This window comes from Nipponia nippon, unplaced genomic scaffold, assembly GCF_047370975.1.
Source record: "Nipponia nippon isolate SJK-2023a ecotype South Korea unplaced genomic scaffold, ASM4737097v1 scaffold_4, whole genome shotgun sequence".
Lineage (NCBI taxonomy): Eukaryota > Metazoa > Chordata > Aves > Pelecaniformes > Threskiornithidae > Nipponia > Nipponia nippon.
In genome coordinates, this window is record NW_028262358.1 from 67,981,016 (window position 1) to 67,999,017 (window position 18,002).

The 18,002-nt window shown below is 41.2% G+C and overlaps 1 protein-coding gene across 8 annotated transcripts in view; it reads right to left on the reverse strand.

Annotated features, from left to right (window-relative positions):
• Positions 1-18,002, reverse strand: part of NCOA7 (nuclear receptor coactivator 7) — a 98,282-nt gene that overhangs the window by 58,796 nt on the left and 21,484 nt on the right. For 7 of the 8 annotated variants that reach the window (XM_087773616.1, XM_087773614.1, XM_087773618.1 and 4 more), the window contains one exon: positions 13,382-13,513. In XM_087773616.1, coding sequence (XP_087629742.1) covers positions 13,382-13,431 — 50 coding nt within the window. In that variant the 5' untranslated portion in view covers positions 13,432-13,513. Of the gene's footprint in view, positions 1-3,438; positions 3,457-13,381; positions 13,514-18,002 lie in introns of those variants that run through there. The other variant, XM_087773620.1, reaches the window with a different exon arrangement.

Here is an 18,002-nt window from a genome sequence, read left to right on the forward strand (position 1 = left end):
AGATACTTTCTCCTACTGTGGTGTTCATTAATCATCCCAAACTGCTCCTACACATGCAATGAATTCTTCCCAAAGTGGCCCAGCAAGACACCTTCCCTGCACTGAAGCCCTGGCCAGGGAGGAACAGCCTTGCCCCATCACCTCCAGCCACAGCCGGGCTCCAGCTGCTCTCCCACGCTCAGTGCCAGCTCCCCGAGCTCCCACTCCCCTTGACATCGGCTGGCTGAAACTGGAAGAAAAAGGGAATTGCAGTTACTTGGCAAAGGAGGATGTTACAGGGAAGCTGCACAGATTCTGCACAGGAGAGTCACACTATATTAAAACTATTAAGATCATTTGACGAGGACAATAAGCACACGGTAATCAGGCTGGCTGAAACGCATCTCAAATTCTTCCCAAAACTTTGATATGCTCCTCCCTCCCTGCCTCAATTGAACAGTCTTCAAGAAACTCAACTTCCATGAAACAAAGAGGAAGACCCTTTTAAATTAGTAATTGATTAATATAGGGAAACAAAGCGCAAGAATTGAGAACAACACAAAAGAAGAAAGAAGACGACAGGGTACAAGGAGAGCTGTGGGGGACGTGTACCACTCCATACAGTCATCGCTGCACACCCACTTTCTCAGATCAGGCAGGTCCTGATAATACAGAGCCAGTTTTAGTATTGATTAAACTGACTGAAAACAGTCAGAAGGTAATTTAGCGCTCAGTGACTCAAATGGCAATGAACATTTACAATGAAGCGATAAAACAGCAGAGGAAAATCAATGGTCAGTTAAAGCAAAATGCACAGGAAATGTGCCACAGATTGTGCAGAGATAATGCAACTCAACCCACCTCCAGGAAAAAACCTCAGGGAACGGTATTTTAGTATTTCTTATATGAGAAGTACCAAGGGCACCACATTAAATTCTTTCAATAAATAATTCCAGATAAGGTGAAAAGCAGCTAAAAATAAATAGCTTAGGCATGCTGTGTTCACCAAAGATGTAAACAGATACAAAAAGCAACTATGAAAATTCATCATGGCAGGGCCTATGAAGAGCTATGGATAACACAGTCACAGGGACACAGCTTTTTTTTTTTTTTTTTTTGCTCAGCAGGTACCTACACCATAAACTGCTAAAAGCCTGTACACCTGTGGGCACACTCATGAAGGATCCCTGCAAGCACTCACTTTTTTTTTTTTCTTCATTCTTAAGCATCCCCAACTGGCCTCTGTCAGAGATAAAGCATGATGAATGCAGCAGTATTGGGGCAAAAAGCACAGCAAACCCCTAGGATGCAGAAGGTGCACGGTACTATTTGAAGGAAAAGCTTGTAGCTCAAAGAAGCATTTTAAGCTACTTTTGTTAGCAGAAGAAGGCATCTCTTTCTCTCTGCTCACCATTGATCCTGTCCCCAGGAGCTGTCCCCATTCTCACACACAAGTGTTTGTTGCAGCTCTGTAGGGACCAGATCTGGGAAATTATCTATGTTAAAGATAACCCAGCAAAACTGCCAATACATAAATTAATTTTTCAAATTGGATCACTCCCCCATTAGATCCCACTTGGCTGTGCTAACATTTGTATCGACACAAAGGAGAAGGCCAAAAGAGGAGACAAGACTGCTCCTCCAAGCAGCCGTGCCAGTTCAAAGGCACTTTGCCCAGACCGAAGGGCTCGTCAAGCTACAGCCTTGCTTGTTCTCTGCAACGTTAGGCTGAGATCAGCAAAAAGATGAAGCCAGAAAGCTAAACCAGACACAGGCCATGCCATGCCCAACAGACCTCGGGACAGGAACACTGAAGCGGTTGTGGCAGCTTCTTCCCATTTATCCAGAAAAGGCACTTTGATGTTGGGAAATTTTCACAAAGGTTTGCACTGCGAGGGCTGGGAGACAGGCAGCTTCCCCTGCTGCAAAAAGCATGGAAACAATGACTCTGCTTCTCCAACAGCAGCAGGGAAGAGAAGAAATAATTTTTTTCTTCATAAAGAGGATCTTAATGTTGAATAAGTTGACTCAACTCGATACCTGAAGTCACCTGACTGACTTTGCTGACCGGCAAGGTCGCAGGGATCTGAAAGTAACCATGCTCAAGAAGTCAGTGATCAAAGTAAAGTCAAAAATTCGATTATTTCTTTATTTAAATGACCACTAACAGGGATATCTTAGAGAGGGAGGGGGCTGAGATTTAAAGCACCTGTCTGCATTAGCTTTTGCTTTTATTTAAAAAGTTGCTTTGCAAATTAACATTTAAATGTCAAGGCTGTCTGCCTCATTGTACCATTCTGTATGGCATGAAACTACAGATTTAATACAGACGTAAACCAAAGTTGTTTAAAAAAAGAAAAACACAGAGAAAAAACAACTTTTCTTATTATTAATAGAGAAGGCCAGGATGAAGAAAAAAAAAAAGCACTAAAAAGGAAGCCAAAGTAATGCTTTTAAATGCTAATTTTCGTGATGACACAATTACCCAAATGCCACCATGTATTTCTCAGGGATTCTGTTAATCACATCTGGAGCTTATAACATAAGAGATGCTGTGCACATGCTTACAAACAGGTTGCAAACTCATCTGTTCACGAACAAATTTACAGCAAGAAGCATCGTGACGCAAGTGGAAGAAAGGTTTTATTTAAAGTATTTCAGAGTAATTGGTAAAAACAAATCTCAACCAACCCTCCGTGTGTCTCAGTTCTATGTTTGCCTTCACTGTCCCCAAACAACTTGTAACCTATTTTGCATGTTGAGCAGTTTAATTGGCTTCCTGAATAGAGTTCCCATTAAGTGACAACCACTCAGCACAGGCAAGGAAATGCCCAAGTGGACTGAAGATCCTGCTACATGGAGTAAAGTTCAAAGAAACACCCAGCAATGCTGATAATGGCTGGAAAAGTGAGGAATCTGTAGCTTCAGCGTTTGGAATAATGAGCAATATTGTCTCCTACAATGGATATTTCATAAGTGAGAATGATAACTCCCCTCCACCCAGAGGAGACGTTTGCATCAATGCTTCTATATAAAATAATATGGCATGACCTTTTTAATCCTACAGTCAAAAGATGATTAACTGTAAGTATAAAGATGACACGACAGGGCAGGGCTTTTCTACATGGGACAGTCACATGGCATGCATGTACCAATGCAACTTCTCATATGCGTACATCTTATGCTAAAATAAGTATTTGGCACGGTCCGATATTTTTCAGCAGCCATACCACTATAGTAATGTCGCAGGTCCTCCATTATGTTTACACTTGCAAGAGACAAAGCGTGTGTTAATTACTAAGTCTTAAAATTTCTCTGTGTTTTTTATATCAAATATTAAATTATTTACCCTTTTATTTTTGACTGAAAAAAAAGTTTGGATTTTTTCATTTACTCTTCAGCTGAAACTTTAAACATGCTATCAAAATGTTTATGATTGGAAGGGGAAGAAGCAATTACCGCAGGGGGAAAACGAAGGCAGAAAGTAAATCTTGCCCTCCATCAGCACGATGGAAGAAGAGGCGACAGGAGGACACAAGAGGTTCTGCTCCACCTCCACGTTCTCCGGACTCTGCAAGTCCGGAAGGTCCCAACGCACTTCAGGTAGATGCCGAACTAGAATAATAAGCTGAGGAAACAAGAAAGTTACAGTGCTCTTGAATTTGATCTTATAAGGCAGCCCCTCTGCTTAACACCGAGTGGCCTCACTCCTGGCAGCAACCACACGTACCCAGGCTGCAGCACGGCCTGGGGGTTACATGCTGCCCCCTCCCTGCAGAAGCGGAGCAGGAGGGTGGTGGGGAGAAGCAGGCCAGCTATCTTCAATCCCCTGCTGCGTTCAAGGACAAGGGCCTCCTCGCAAACCCGGCTGGCCACCGCCAGATAAGGCAGGTGCTCTGCAACGCCCTGTCCTGCCGCCTGCCACTGTCCCCCCTTGCCCATTCCCTCCTGGGCTGGGAAGGAAAGCTTCCTGGCATGCTGGGTCCTACCCCTGCTACGGCAGGTGGGGGGGGAGCTGCTGGCCTCCCCTCCTCTCCCGTGCCCTGGCATCGCACCCCGCAGCAGCAGTGCCCTGGACCTGCTCCCACCACCCTTGCTCGTAGGAACAGAGCTGTAGCAACTTTCACCATTCTGTTAAACTGAACAGTATGATTCTTCATATGCATAAAATTGCTCAAATGCATCAGTTCACGGGACCAGAGTCATATGCTGTAGTTTTAAGACACTATGTGGGATTGCACCCCCCCAAAAAAAAAAGAAAAAAAGGAAGAGGGTTTGGCAGCATTTGTAACACAAAACACTTCTATAGTAACAGAAGACCCTTCTCAGCCTCAGGCAAAGAGAACTGCTACATGCAGCACCTGCTGTGGTCCGGGTGGAAAGAGGAGCATTACCTTTTTAACACAAATACTGAAGATACAGATAAACCTTCTGCTTAAGGAGATCCGATTTTTAAAGACCATCTGACTGAAACGTGATTAACACCTTGAAGCCATGTATTTACAGAAGCATTACTGAAAGCAAAAATCCAGCAGCTTACAGAAATGTACTGTTACGTCAAAAACATAAAATATAATTTAAACTAAAGTTTATCTATGATTGGCTAGATGTTAAGTTTAAGGCTACTGAAATAAAAACAGCCACTCCAGAAAAACAGTGGTAGAAACCTGGAGTTGTTAGCAGTATATTAAGTGCTATAAAAGACAAGTTCTCTGTGCCAGAGACTGCTGTCTGACAGGAAAATACTCAGTGCATTAAGGCACCCAGAGAGCTGATTTATGGCTCATTTACATTACAAAGGTTTTCCAGCATAAGGACAATCCTCTCCCTCCCGGCCAAATTCCTAAGCAGTTCTGCTGCTCTCCTTGGGATTTTCTCCCACACATATCAACAGGACAAATCCCACGGACCTCAATGGAATAGCACAAGAGACTTAGAGCATAGCTAACATACATGCTTAAATTTCAGATGATCCTAGGAAACACTCCCTGCCCAGACTACAGAGTAGGACAGAAAAAAACCACCACAAACCTACACTTACAACCCACCTCCCCATAATCAGATTGGCAGGAGCGGGGAGGGGTGGGGAGAAATCCCCTCCAAACCCAGTCTGGAAGCTGGATTAATGCTGAGGGCATGAGAGCTTACCAGCCTGGCACCACAGGGAACCTAATGCCATCAGGAATATCCACACCGCCTCTTACCCTGTCCAAAGCCCCAAGGAAGGGGGAAAAAAGCCTTGTTCCCTGGGAGAGGCAGGACCGGGGAGCCCAATGCCCACTGGCACGCAGCAGAAACGGCAGAACATGCAACTAACAGTTCAGACACAGTGCAAGCAGACAGTCACCCAGTGTCGCCACGCAGGATCTACAGCATTTCTTCTCGTACCAACATAATTCCCTTAGGTAGCTACGTAATGCTTTCCAGTCCCTCAGACAGAGGGGAAAAAACTGCCTCTCTCCAAAAGCACATTCCTGCAGGTATTTTTATTTTACCCGGCTTTTCTTCAGCAAACTCTAACGTATCTCACGATGCCGACTCTTCTCCTTCTCAAAATACTGTACACCCCACTCCCTACTACCATCTGGTATAAAGCACAGGAGAGCTGACCAGGACTGCTGCCACGAGGTGGTAAGACAGCTGGGATTTCTCAGAGCACGAGCAAGAGATGATTAAGAGCACCACCAAAAAGTCAGTACCATTAGGCATCTCTTCAGGTGTATGCCTCCATGACACTTAAACAAAACTGTGGCTGCTTCTGGAAGGGGCCTTCATGCCACAGCAGCTCCTTGATGGCAGCTCTGCCATCCATAAGAGGCATGGCAAAACCAGAAGACTGAGTGGGACCACCTCTTCCGGTAGCATCTTACACAGCATCACTTTAAAATTGACTGTGGAATCACACATCCACCAAGTATTAATGCTAATTTTCACCAGCGCTTAAGCTAAGCTTAATTTTAAAACAGTTCACTGGGATTAAGCAGAATTTTATGCAGTAGGTCCTAAAAGCAGAAGAGAAGACACATCGGGGAGGCTGAAGGGACGAGACCATACCTGCACACGCTACAGAAATGCAGTGTAATTAAGTATATCAGTTTCCTACAGACAACAGTAAAAAGTCTGTATCTCACCTATCCAGAAAGCCATCTTTTGAAGCCCCCAAATTTTATAGCCTTTAAGATACAATGTCTTTAAATCCGTCCAAGAGCGAAAAGGTAAATGGCACGGCCCACCAGGAGCCTCCAGCACACCCCTTGTGCCTGGCACACGTGGCTGCAGGCTACAGGGAAGGAGACAAAATACATTACAACTATGTTAACAGCAACTCTTATCAAAACCGCACAGACTCCCACATCAAAAGGCCTATCGTGTAACTATTTATGTTCTAAAAAGGAGGCTAAATAAGTTTCTTTTTTTGCAGTTTCTTTTTAAAGGCTGATAAAAGACACCCAAAGGTCCCTTTGGGAAAAGCAAATATAAGGTCATTGTAAGCTTGCTGCCTAACAAGCCAGCCTTATACATATCTTGCAAGGTGATTTAGCGAAAATTCTGAAATTGCTGGTGTGAGACAGCATGTTTGAAGATTAAATAAACAGAAACTCTTTTCTCTGTATATTCTGTGATATAGCCCTCAAAGAAATCAAGAACAACATAAAACTCTGCCTTTCTTCTCTTTCCTAAAAAAAAAAAAAAACAAACCCTCTTTATACAGAGCCCACACTGTTATCCAGTCTCACTTCACATGCAGAGGGAAGTGAACGGGTGAGATTAACCATGCTTCCCATCTTATGCAAGCTTTGTATCTCCATAAATAGCATTTCTGGTACTGGAAAATTTTGAAAAACCCTGAAGAAAGTCTCAGGGCCCCATTAGATACTTGCACTAACCCTGTTATCCAATAACAAAATTGTTCTTCAATCCTAAATGACTCCACTACTCTCGAGGATGAAAGCACTGGAAAGAACCGAGGCTGCAGAAACCACTGCCTTGTTTATGCTTCCCAGAGGAAGCACTCACATTGGGAATAATTCTGTGATTCACAGGCTAAGTAGAGGATGGTAATTCACGCTCTTCTGCTGACTCTCATCCGGCACCACAGAATTACAAGACCACTAATATAAAAACCTCAGAGTCCAGAAAGCAACAGCAACGCAAGATGAGGAAACAGTTCCCAAGATTAGCAGCTGTTCAACGTACTTCTCCCTGCACTGCAACACTCTTCAGAAAAAGCAGGTTTGATTTTTCCCCCCAACTCTCATTCTCCAGGTGTACACCTATGATAAAAAGAAAACTTTCATTTTTTTTAATATATACAACAGTAAGTTTATGAGCAATGAACAGCAAGTGTCTCTCAGGCATCTGAAGGACCTGACCAACCTCCCAAAGCTCCTGGTGCTGCTCTCTGTGAAATTCTAGACATTCTTTAGTGTCTGAAAACTACAACGGTTGCAAAGGACAGCTGAAATACTAACCTACACAGCAGCAGGCAAAAAGTCTGCTAAAAACATTGAAACCCCTCAATTTTAAGTAACTGGAAGGCGAATCGCAATACTGTATGTTTCAGAAAATATTTTATGGCTTCTTTCAGCAGCCAACATAGCAAATCAAGTATCCCCCCCACACACCCCTAAATAACAGAGCAAATAATATCCATTGCACCCCATAAATCTGAAGTAGTGATATCTTCAGCCTTTTCTTTGAAAATAAAATGCCTCGGGCATACATGTTATTGGTCGAAACAATATGAGTAAAATGCAATACTGTTTTTAGTTTCAGTAACAGGATTATGAGGTAATGTTTATATGTCTGGAAGCAGAGCTGAGAAATTTCCATTATACAGATCAGCTGAAATGATGTATTATTTCCTAGAGTCATTTAAAAAAATTTAAGCATCTCTAGGATCTTGGCTTGACTATTCTGCACACCCAAGATAAACCTTTGCGACGGTTTGTTTTAAAAACAATGTGTGGAAACTTTTCCTTCTAGAAGCAGAAAATAAATTATGGGTGCTACAGGAAACCTGAATAAACATCAACACTTTGGCTCAGCAGAGCAAGAACAATTGCAAGGAGACGATTGCTGGAGAAATAGTGATCTGAGGAGCACTCAACATTTGAAGCCTGTTGGGTGGATATAATGAGTCTGGCCAACAAGAAAAGTACCTGACAGAAAAACCTATGACAAAGTCTCACATATAGGAGATGCGCTCAAGAAAGTATGTTTGTACATATACTCCTTTATTTGGGTTTCCCTCCTTCCTAGCCACCACTGATATCCTCCCTTTCCACACATTCCCTCTGTGCTCACTGCATTTTTCTCATGTCATCATCTTCTTGCATCTTAATAGCCACAGGAACGAAAAATAAGAACTGTACAAATACCGAATACAGGAATAAAACAGAACACAGCCAGAAAAAAATCCAAATGAGATGCTTATAAACCTGTTTGTTAGTTTGTAATATGCAAAAAGACTGACCAAAGGAGTAACCATAGTGTGTCAGACCAAGGGTCCGTGCAAGCCAACACCCTGCCTCCAACAGCAGCCAAGAGCAAGGACCAGGGAAAGACCATAACAATATGACAAGTATATATGACTCCTTCTCCAGCTAAGCCTTCCAGGCTCCAGCGGTTTACAGCCCAGCAGCTATGTATTAATGTTTCCTACTGTCATAGGCTGTGAATGTTTAAAAGGAAAGCTAAGGTTAGGTCGTAAACAACTAATGCGATTGGAATACTGTATACTATTTGTTGTATGGTTTGTTTTACTTATTTTTAGGTATTAAAAATAATTAGAAGAAAAAAAAGCTGTAAATTAGAGCCTTGTAACAAGTAAGTGGCAACTGTACTAAACACTCATATGTGTCTTTTTAAAATCTTGGTTTTAATGCACAAATCTTAATCTGATTGAATGTAAATTTAGGTATCTAAGCCAAGAATCCAAATTAAATTAAAACATGCTGTAAATTCCTTTATTTCCCTTAAATAGTCACATCATAAAGCAACACGAGGTGAACATCAGCCTGTACAACTGGCTTCAGGTTCTGACAGAGTATTAGCAATCTGGAGCTAAAGGGAGTCTCTGCCTACTCAGATGGGCTTTGGACCATGTCCCAGACGTTTGTGTTGTTTTTTCGAAAGTATGGTGGTAACAAGACCAATATAAGTTCAATAAACACAAAAGCACCCAGATCCCAGTGAGAATATTTTCCTTAATACAAGCACTTCATCTTTGACTTCAAAAATCTGGCTCTCCATGGTGACCAAAAAAAAAAAAGAGACTCAGAACTAAAATTCATAATTCCCCTGGAAACTATTAAAAAATCATTCAAAGTGAGTATCAGTTTTACGGTTCATCTCTATACAGCATTCTTCAGATTAAGGTCACCACAAGTTGGAGACATAACTATTAATGAAATTAATGTAAGCATCTCGGTTGACTTGTTGAAAAGTAACACTTTTTCAAATAAAGCACTACTTATTTGCTGTTCTCTGCTAAGAAAGTAGTAGAGAGCTACTTGACATAGATGATAGATGATATAAAGCATGCAAAATGCTGAGAAATTCACAGTGAGGAAGGTTAAGAGACACAGAAAACTTGAAACTAAAAGAGCCCCTTTTTGTCATTCCTTCAGAAAGCTACTCAAACTCTTCCCTTATGGTTTCTCATCTTCTAGAACTTCTTGTCCAAATATATCCAGTATCACACAATAGCACATGCAAAGCAATTCCATTTTCAAGCTGTACACTCAGTGTTCCAGACTACCAATTTATATCCAAGGCAATTCTTTCCATGTGACACGTCACTCATTTTGGTAATTTCTTTTTAAATTAAGTTGAAATTTTAATAGCTACTCATTTCACAAGGTTAAAACCTCTCAACTTGACCCTATGCAATGGGGCAGAGGGAAACAGAGAGGTTCTCCATTCTGTAAGGAGAGAGGGAAGATAAAGGAAGCACAGGCAGAGGGAAATTGCAAGTTGTACCAGGGTTCAAGGGTACATAATCAAAATAAAAAGCACCAAATGTCACAGTAGAGTCAGAGACCCAATACACACAGATGTGCCATTGTACATCTATATTACACTGTACCATTTATTTTTGGACATGCTGGATAACAGAACAGACTTCACAGCAAGAGGAGACAGAGTTCTTTGCAAGAGCTGGAGTAATATTGGTCCATTTGGGAGCTAATGACACAGAAGTCAACAGAAGAGCCTAAAAACAAGGTTTGAAGAATTAGGCAAGAAAACTTAACTACACAGAATAGTCTTTAAGTAGGAGTAGCAGTCTTAAATAAGGACCTATTGCATAAGAGAAATTTATGCTTGCATGTTACTCTTATACTTTCACTTCTTGCCTGTTAAACTCCCACGAGCTGTAACATCTTATCTGCATAAGGAATCTAAATTGGTCTTCGAAAAGTTTTGTAGACGTTTCTATTTTGTTTGAAAAGTTACTTGTTTCATTTCTTGCCAACTACGACAAAAAACAAGCCCTTTACCACAAAACACAGTGGGTAAAGGAGCATTTGGTAAGCAGCAAAAACGGATGGCGAGGGTTTTATTTCAGCTTCGCTTGCCATAGGGAGGGGAAGAGACCCAGGAAAACTGAGGCACTCAGACCGTGAAGATCTGTAGTGGAAAGATAAAATGGCTGGGTGGCTCTCTTCTATAGATGATTTTAAACATTTTAGAGGATGAATGTTTAAACCAGCTTATTTATAACATTAAATTTGGGAGATAGAGATGCAGACAGTTATTTCACATTAATCTTGCTTCCCCTCTAGCAGTTCAGGAGCTGGTTTGTCACCACGTAATTACCACCATGCTAACCACTTCAACGGTGTTGGGGTTCTCAAGCTAACCTTTCCAACAATTGCTAGCGCAACCAGTCAGACACTGAGCGCCACCCCTACCAAAAGCTGTCCAGGAGGGGCCAAGATTACACTAGCCTGAAGGCCAAAAGCCCCCTTCCGATGGGAACTCCGACACTTTGGGATGCTGGCAGGACAGCAAGGCCACTGCTCACCCCGCTGTTCATACCCACATGCTCCCTTGCTCTGCCAACACAGAACCTGGGTTTCTGTTAGCAGGAGTTTAAGAGAAAGACCCATCGTCTCCCATTTTTCAGTTAATGCCTTTGTTCTTGTTAATACCACAATAACCTTTCCTCTCACATTAGAGAGTGAAGTTTTCTATTAAAATTTGTGTATTTTCATTAATGTAGTCCACAAGGTAGCTATAAAAGATTTTATTTCATCAGTATTGAATACATATGTTTTCTCCTTTCTAACAAGGATATAAGCAGGATCCTTCTTCTCAGCCCTGGGTAGAGCAGAGCCCTTTTCCCCACCCTCCCGATACGGAGCACAGTTTTCCCTCCTGCTGGCAAAAAGTCTAACCCATTTCCCATTCTCTTCCTTGGTAAGCAGTAGAGTCTTCTCCCATGAACATCTGATCATAGGCAAAAATAACAAGATTCAGATAGGGAGGGGGGGAGAGTCCTTGTCTCATAAGAACATTTACTATACATAAATTTAGCTTTTGTAAATACTATTATTATCTTAGACTCACAAAACATAACAGTAATAAGAGGTAAGGGGGGAAAAAAACGGTAATGGAAGTAGAGGGATGCATGTGTTGGGGAATCAGCTGAGGTTGCTCTTGGCTTAACAAATATGAGCCCAAGCAGGCAGGAAAAGCAGGGTGTTTGAAGTAGCACACAAAAGATGAGGGCCAAAAAACTTATTAAACTTGAGTGCTTAAATTTAAAAACAGGACAGGTGTCCCCGAAACAACCAAAACTGACAGCAACATCAAAGCTGACGTACCTGATTAAATTATCTCGATGTCCCAGTATCGGGCATCTAAGCTGGGAACCTCCATCTACATCAAGTCAAAAGCTAAATTTTTATTAAAAAGTTTAAAAAAACATGTAGGGACATTGTTAGAACTGCCTTTGTACTAAGGGCAATATAAGCTGCCTATTATTTTCAGGTACTCACGTGACATTTACATGGGTCGTGAAAAGCATTCAAACCATTCATCTGGCAAGATGCTGGGACACCTGTTTGCTAGAGGAAGCATGCTAGACTTAAGACGCTAGCCTAAAATCAAGGACATGTAAATTCAGTTCTGCTTCTGTCCCTGACTGCACACACACACACACACAACGTACGTGAAGGTAAGCTGGGCGTACCACCTTCTGACCTACTTTAGCTTCTATTACAACATGACTTGAGGGTCTGCAAGAACATTCTTGCAGAAATTATACACAGGTTTGTTTAGAGTGGGAACCTCATTTAAGGGCCTGCAACCTACGTAAAGAAAAAAGATGCAAGCCAGGAGGGAGAGAGACAGATGACCTCCCCAAAGTTACACAGCAGGTAAGTGCTAGAACTAAGAATTGATTTCAGGTCTTTTTGACCCTTGCCTAATGTCCTGCTATGTCCCATAATTGCATTTCTCCAAACAGAAAGCAAGTTACCTGCCATTAACACGTCCTTCACCACAAAACCTCCTCAAGTCTTTCGCCACCACTACATACCACCTGAACAGCAATAAAGAAGTGCTGCAACTTCTCCCCACTCTACTGCTTCTACGTGGTGCAACAGGCATGTCTCTAGATGCTAAGGCTAGGGTTTTAGTGCAGTTTCAATAATAGTTATTTAGTACAGAGTGGAGAGAGTATACGCTTTTCCTCTTCAATGGTGCAGAAAGTATCTTTGAGTCAAAGATAGTTTTCATACTGATTTCCTCTCCCTCCAACCCCCCCCCAAAGTGAGCGAGCTTTGGTTCTTCTTGTACATCAGAGCTCAGAGATGATTACAGACTTGCTAAATTAACAAAGACAAATTAGGAAATCAACATCACTTATTTCTTAAAAATTACCAATCATTAATTCCAAATGATAAAAATGATTGGCTAAAAAAACATTGCTTGCATTTATAAAGATGATACAATCTAGCCAGCTTAACCTATCAGCATATAACTACCCTTTCTTAGCTGATCTTATCCTATGAGATAATACTACTTAGTTTGTGCTTTATTTGAAATCAGATAAAACGTTTAGACATGTTTATGTTTTAGATGTGCTTGTTTTCATAAACACTCTTCAGGAACTGGATGGTGGAACATCAAATGCAGTGCAATTTGCAACTGAGTACCCAAGAACAGGTCTGTGTTACAAATAACAATTATAATTCAAGTTTATCTCCACTACCTAAAAGGAAAAAATGACTACTCCAACATCAGGGACACAGCAAGGAAAGCACTTTCTGAATACATAATGCAGCATGGGTTTCATTTTTATACATACTTTAAAAATTGTAAAGCTTGTGAAAAAGGCACAATGACGAGTTCCATATTTTAGTCAACATTGAAATAAACCCTGTAACCTTACCGAGCAAAATAGCCTTGTCTTCGTTCCTTCTTCTCTTCCTTGGTCTCCATTATGTACAGTCAAATAGGCAAGGTGAGCAGACAAGCGTGGTGCTCTTTTTCCCCTTAGTACCTCATATCCAGGCAGAGTCCCCTGTATATAACATGTGAAAACAGGAAGTTTATAAATCAACATGTCAACAACACCTACAAAAACCAACAAGGTTGTGGAAATGCAACTGACTCAGTGACAAAGCAAAGTAAAACTTTAACCAGTCAATGTTTGCCATGTGATATCCAATTAGTACACAATGAGAAAAAAACAATAAATGCACTCAGACCAGTTTCTCTAGCAGAGGAAGAGAGATACTGCAAAGCAGGTAACCCAAAGAGCAGTAGCAAGTTTTAAAACACTAGAAGGATTAAAATATTTTGCAAGCTGTTGAATAGTTTATACCAGAACATCTTCCTGGTTTCGTGTGTTTTATAGACAGGAAGATCAAGAGAAGCTTTGGAAATATCCAATACAAACAGTATAACCAGAAAGATATATAATGTTCACTTTATAAAAATTCTGTAAAATAGTGAGAAATAAGAAAGTTTTAAAACAACGTAAAGGAAAAAAGAGCAATCTACATTCTTTACACAGGTTTGACTGTTGTGAACAATACACAAGTTAGATCAATTGCTGTCCAAGATTTCTGCCAAGATGTTTTATCCTCTTTCCCTGTTCAACACACATTCAAGCTACCCCAACGGCTCATGTACATGCACAAAATAAGTTAACTTATTAAGAGTTCTTTATCAGTATTCCAGATTAAAGTTCAAACCAGAAGTTACTACTAAACATTTCAGTCTAATGGGCTGTATAACAAAGAAATGGAAGTCACATAAATTACGATTCGTACCAAAAGAAGAAAAATTCCTCCAGGACCTAATCAGTTTCCATTATTTTCCCCTACATTAAAAGATCATAAGCAACAAACTACCAGATGTCAACAAAAGAGATAATGTAGCAAAAATAGACTAATCTACTTGAAAAGCCCAAGAACATATCATTCTAGATTCTATCAGAAATACTTGCCATAATTTTCTCTCCATATTTATGGAGCATTAGTCCACAGCCATTAAAGTCCATTGCTTCAAAATGCACTTTTTCTTACTCATTAAGAGTAAGATGCACATCCAATGCATCAAAAAGAATCTAGTCTCTCTGATCTTTATGCATCAGGCAGAGTCTTATAGTAATGGTCACTCTTTAAATGGCAAATTTGCCTATGACAGCTTTGGCTTCATAAAGAGAACACTATTTTACCTCTCCAAGTGAATGCATGTCGCAGTCTTCAACCGGACACAGAAACCTACATGACAGTAGCATAAGAATAGCATCAAAACAAATTGCCCTGCTCAGATGTCCAGTCTGTACGAAGATACCACATACTTCCTGAGAATTTCAACGCATCCTTATTTTCCCTGCTGGAGCATGTCCTTAGATCTTCAGAGAATCAGAAACGGTGGCTTTGTTAGCACTGCATTTAGAGTTACAATAAATCTTTCAAAGCATGCAACTACAACCTCTATAGCAAACTACAAAGAGTTCAAAGAAAAAGGAACCACTCTTTCCCCTTTGCCTGCCTTGCCTTCACTACACTCTGCAGTGTATGGGCAAGGGCACTGACGGGCCAGAGTTGAGTCTCACGCTGACACCAAGAACGATCAAATAACCACAGAGCACCAACATAACATTAAACCCATGACCACGAGGACAGTGGGACCCACGGGAAAGAGAAGAGGGAAGTGGGGACAGCCCCTCTCACCTCATCGAAACATGAGCAGGTGGGATGAACAGAGGGAAGCGAGAGCTGTCCTCAGGGCCTCGGCCTGTGCACCTTCCGTTCATTCCCTTCCTCTCCCACGATCGACCGAGCCCAGACAGGGGAATACCAGCCCTGCTCCGGCACAGTGCTAGCAGATGAAGAGAGCCAGGAGGAGAAAACCCTGCCTGCCCACAGCCCTGTCTTGCCCAGTGCCAGAGCAGCCAGCCCCTGCTTCGGCAAAGAGGGGCACGAAGAGAGAGGACATAGGGCTTAAGCCTAGACCTAAGCACAGATGCTGCAGCACCAAACCAGCGCGGCATTGCTCAGCTCGCCAAGGGTAAGGTTTGCTGTTTGCTTTCATCAAGCTAAACAAAGCTAGCAATGACAACGCAGGTACGGAGCTTGTTCTTCCCACATCAGCTAAATGCAACTCCAAGTCTTTTCCACACGGTGAGGGGTAATAAATCAAGAACTTTAAAAAAAAATTAAAATATTCAGAACAGATGGGTACTCAGAAAACTGGAATGTTATCCATAGACCAGAAGTAACAAAGGCATTCAGCGATTTTTTTTTTTCTTTTGCTGATAAAAATACCCAGGGATCTCATATCCAGTCACCAATTAATGAAAATTTTCACAATAAAATAATTTAACATCAGGTTCCACTCTGTTGACTTAAAACTTATTTAGCTCACCTTCTTAGAAGAAACAAAGGTGGTGTTCTAGGAAGGCATATTTAAGGCTGAAAATTATACTTTGAAAATGTAGTACTAGGGGAAGCAAATTGATTAGGAGTGCAGACTTCATAACCTCTGAGTTCACTTTTGTTGTTGGGAATTTTTCATGTACTGGTTGGCTTTAAGGGGGAAAAAAAAAGCCTGAAAGCTAGGAGGACCACAGCATAACCTGCAGTAACTGCTACTGAAAACCAGTATTTCTGAAAGGTCCTTTTCAATTTTTAGTTCTTTAAGCAGTAACAGTACGAAAGCCACGTTTACTTTATAGGTTGTCACTGATGTTTTAAAGTTACATCAAAAAAAAAGTAACCCTACTCCACACTTCCCCCCCTACCTGTCCTTTGATATCTCTCAAGAAAGAAATTTCAGGTATTCTTTATTAATATTAACTGCTTAAAATGTTATTGAGGATATATGATTAAAATGAATCTCACTTTCCCAGTAGCTCCTTTCTGGTAGAGACAAAGACTGAATCAGGCAGACTATTAAAAATGTACATATTTGGGGGATATTTATATGCTGGGAGACAGACATCTTACTCATATATCATGAGTACAGTCCAAACTCAAATGATGACAAAGCTGATTTTGTAGAAATTTCAGGCTCAGTTTAACCCTTTCTACACTAAAACTGAAACGGACAGCTATACATGTCTATAGCATGTGCTACACGTCTATAGCAATGCTGATTCTTTTATTAGGCAATTTCAAAAGGAAAGATATTCCTGATGGACAAACAATGCATTTAAGTAAGGATCCTGTTAAAAATTTGCTACTCTCCAAATTCAGCCAATGTCAGCACCTGATAATTACATCAAGAAAAGAACAGAATACAGCAAAAAGTACAGTATATTTTTATGTTAGTCCTATTGCTCTGGATTTTTTCCATTTATATTAGCATATTTTCGGATACTTGCTTTGTCTGTTTAGGCTTGCTGCCAGGGAGTTTTGGGGGTGTTACTGGGAGTTTGTAACAACAGCGGGAATGCTCCACCAAGGCCCCCCACACGCACCAAAAAAAAAAAAAAAAAAATATCACAGGAACAGACTGAACTCCTGACTGTGGGTACCCACACCACTGCAACGGCCACCACCCTCCCGAGAGCCCCAGAAATGCTGCCTCCAGCTCCCGCTGCCCGCTCTGCCACCTGGCACTGCAGGACAGCAGCCTCCTGTCATGGTACATTCAAAGCAGCAGCAGATGCTCTAAGTGTGAGGATAAACAAAGGGGAAGGGAACTATATTTTTGAGGGGAACATTAAAAATAGAGTAGAGCATCCTAAATCCTCTAAAATGTTGATAAATTTTTCTACTTTAATTATTTTTCCTCTCTTTTCCCTCCTTTCTCAGGCATGAAGAATAATACACCTTGCTACTTGTAGTTTAAGCAGTTTACATTTTCATGAGATAACAAAAGGACCTGCTCGCTGCGCTCAGGGGTAAGCACCCAGAATTCCTGTTTGCTGGCTCTAAAGCATCAATGATCAATCCTCCAACTGCGAGCATTACTTCCCAAAACTGAGTACATAAACAATAGCACAGTCAAAGCACTAGCAAAGCAGAAGTCAATGAACTATCCGATTATTTTTAGAACACTCAATGGACTTGATAGCTTGTCTCTGGCCATCTGTGCCCACTGCAAGTCCTGGAAAGACATACAGATTAAAAAAAAAAAAAAATGTTCAAGATCGTGCAATTCTCTCTATAGATTTTCATAGTCCTGCAGAATCAATACCTCTCAACCAATGAGGTAGGAAAATGCTCTAAGTCGCTACTTTGCAAATGGGGAACTGAACTACAGAAGTTCCTCCACACACTTAAATGAGAGCAGAAGAGCAACATGTGAAAATATCCTCCCACCAGCTTTAATCCAATCAGCCCCAATAACCAGCAGCAACGAGAACAAGGAAGGAGACTAATTTGACAAGGAGCTAGTTACTATTTTCTGCGTAAAATTTAAAGTGACAAACTTTGGAGACCCATAGCACAGTCTCACCTTTATTTGCCGCTGTGGGCATATGCATAGAAATTAAAGCTCAGATGCACAAGAGGAAATAAAAATCCTAACTCCTCTGAGGATCTAGGTTTAAA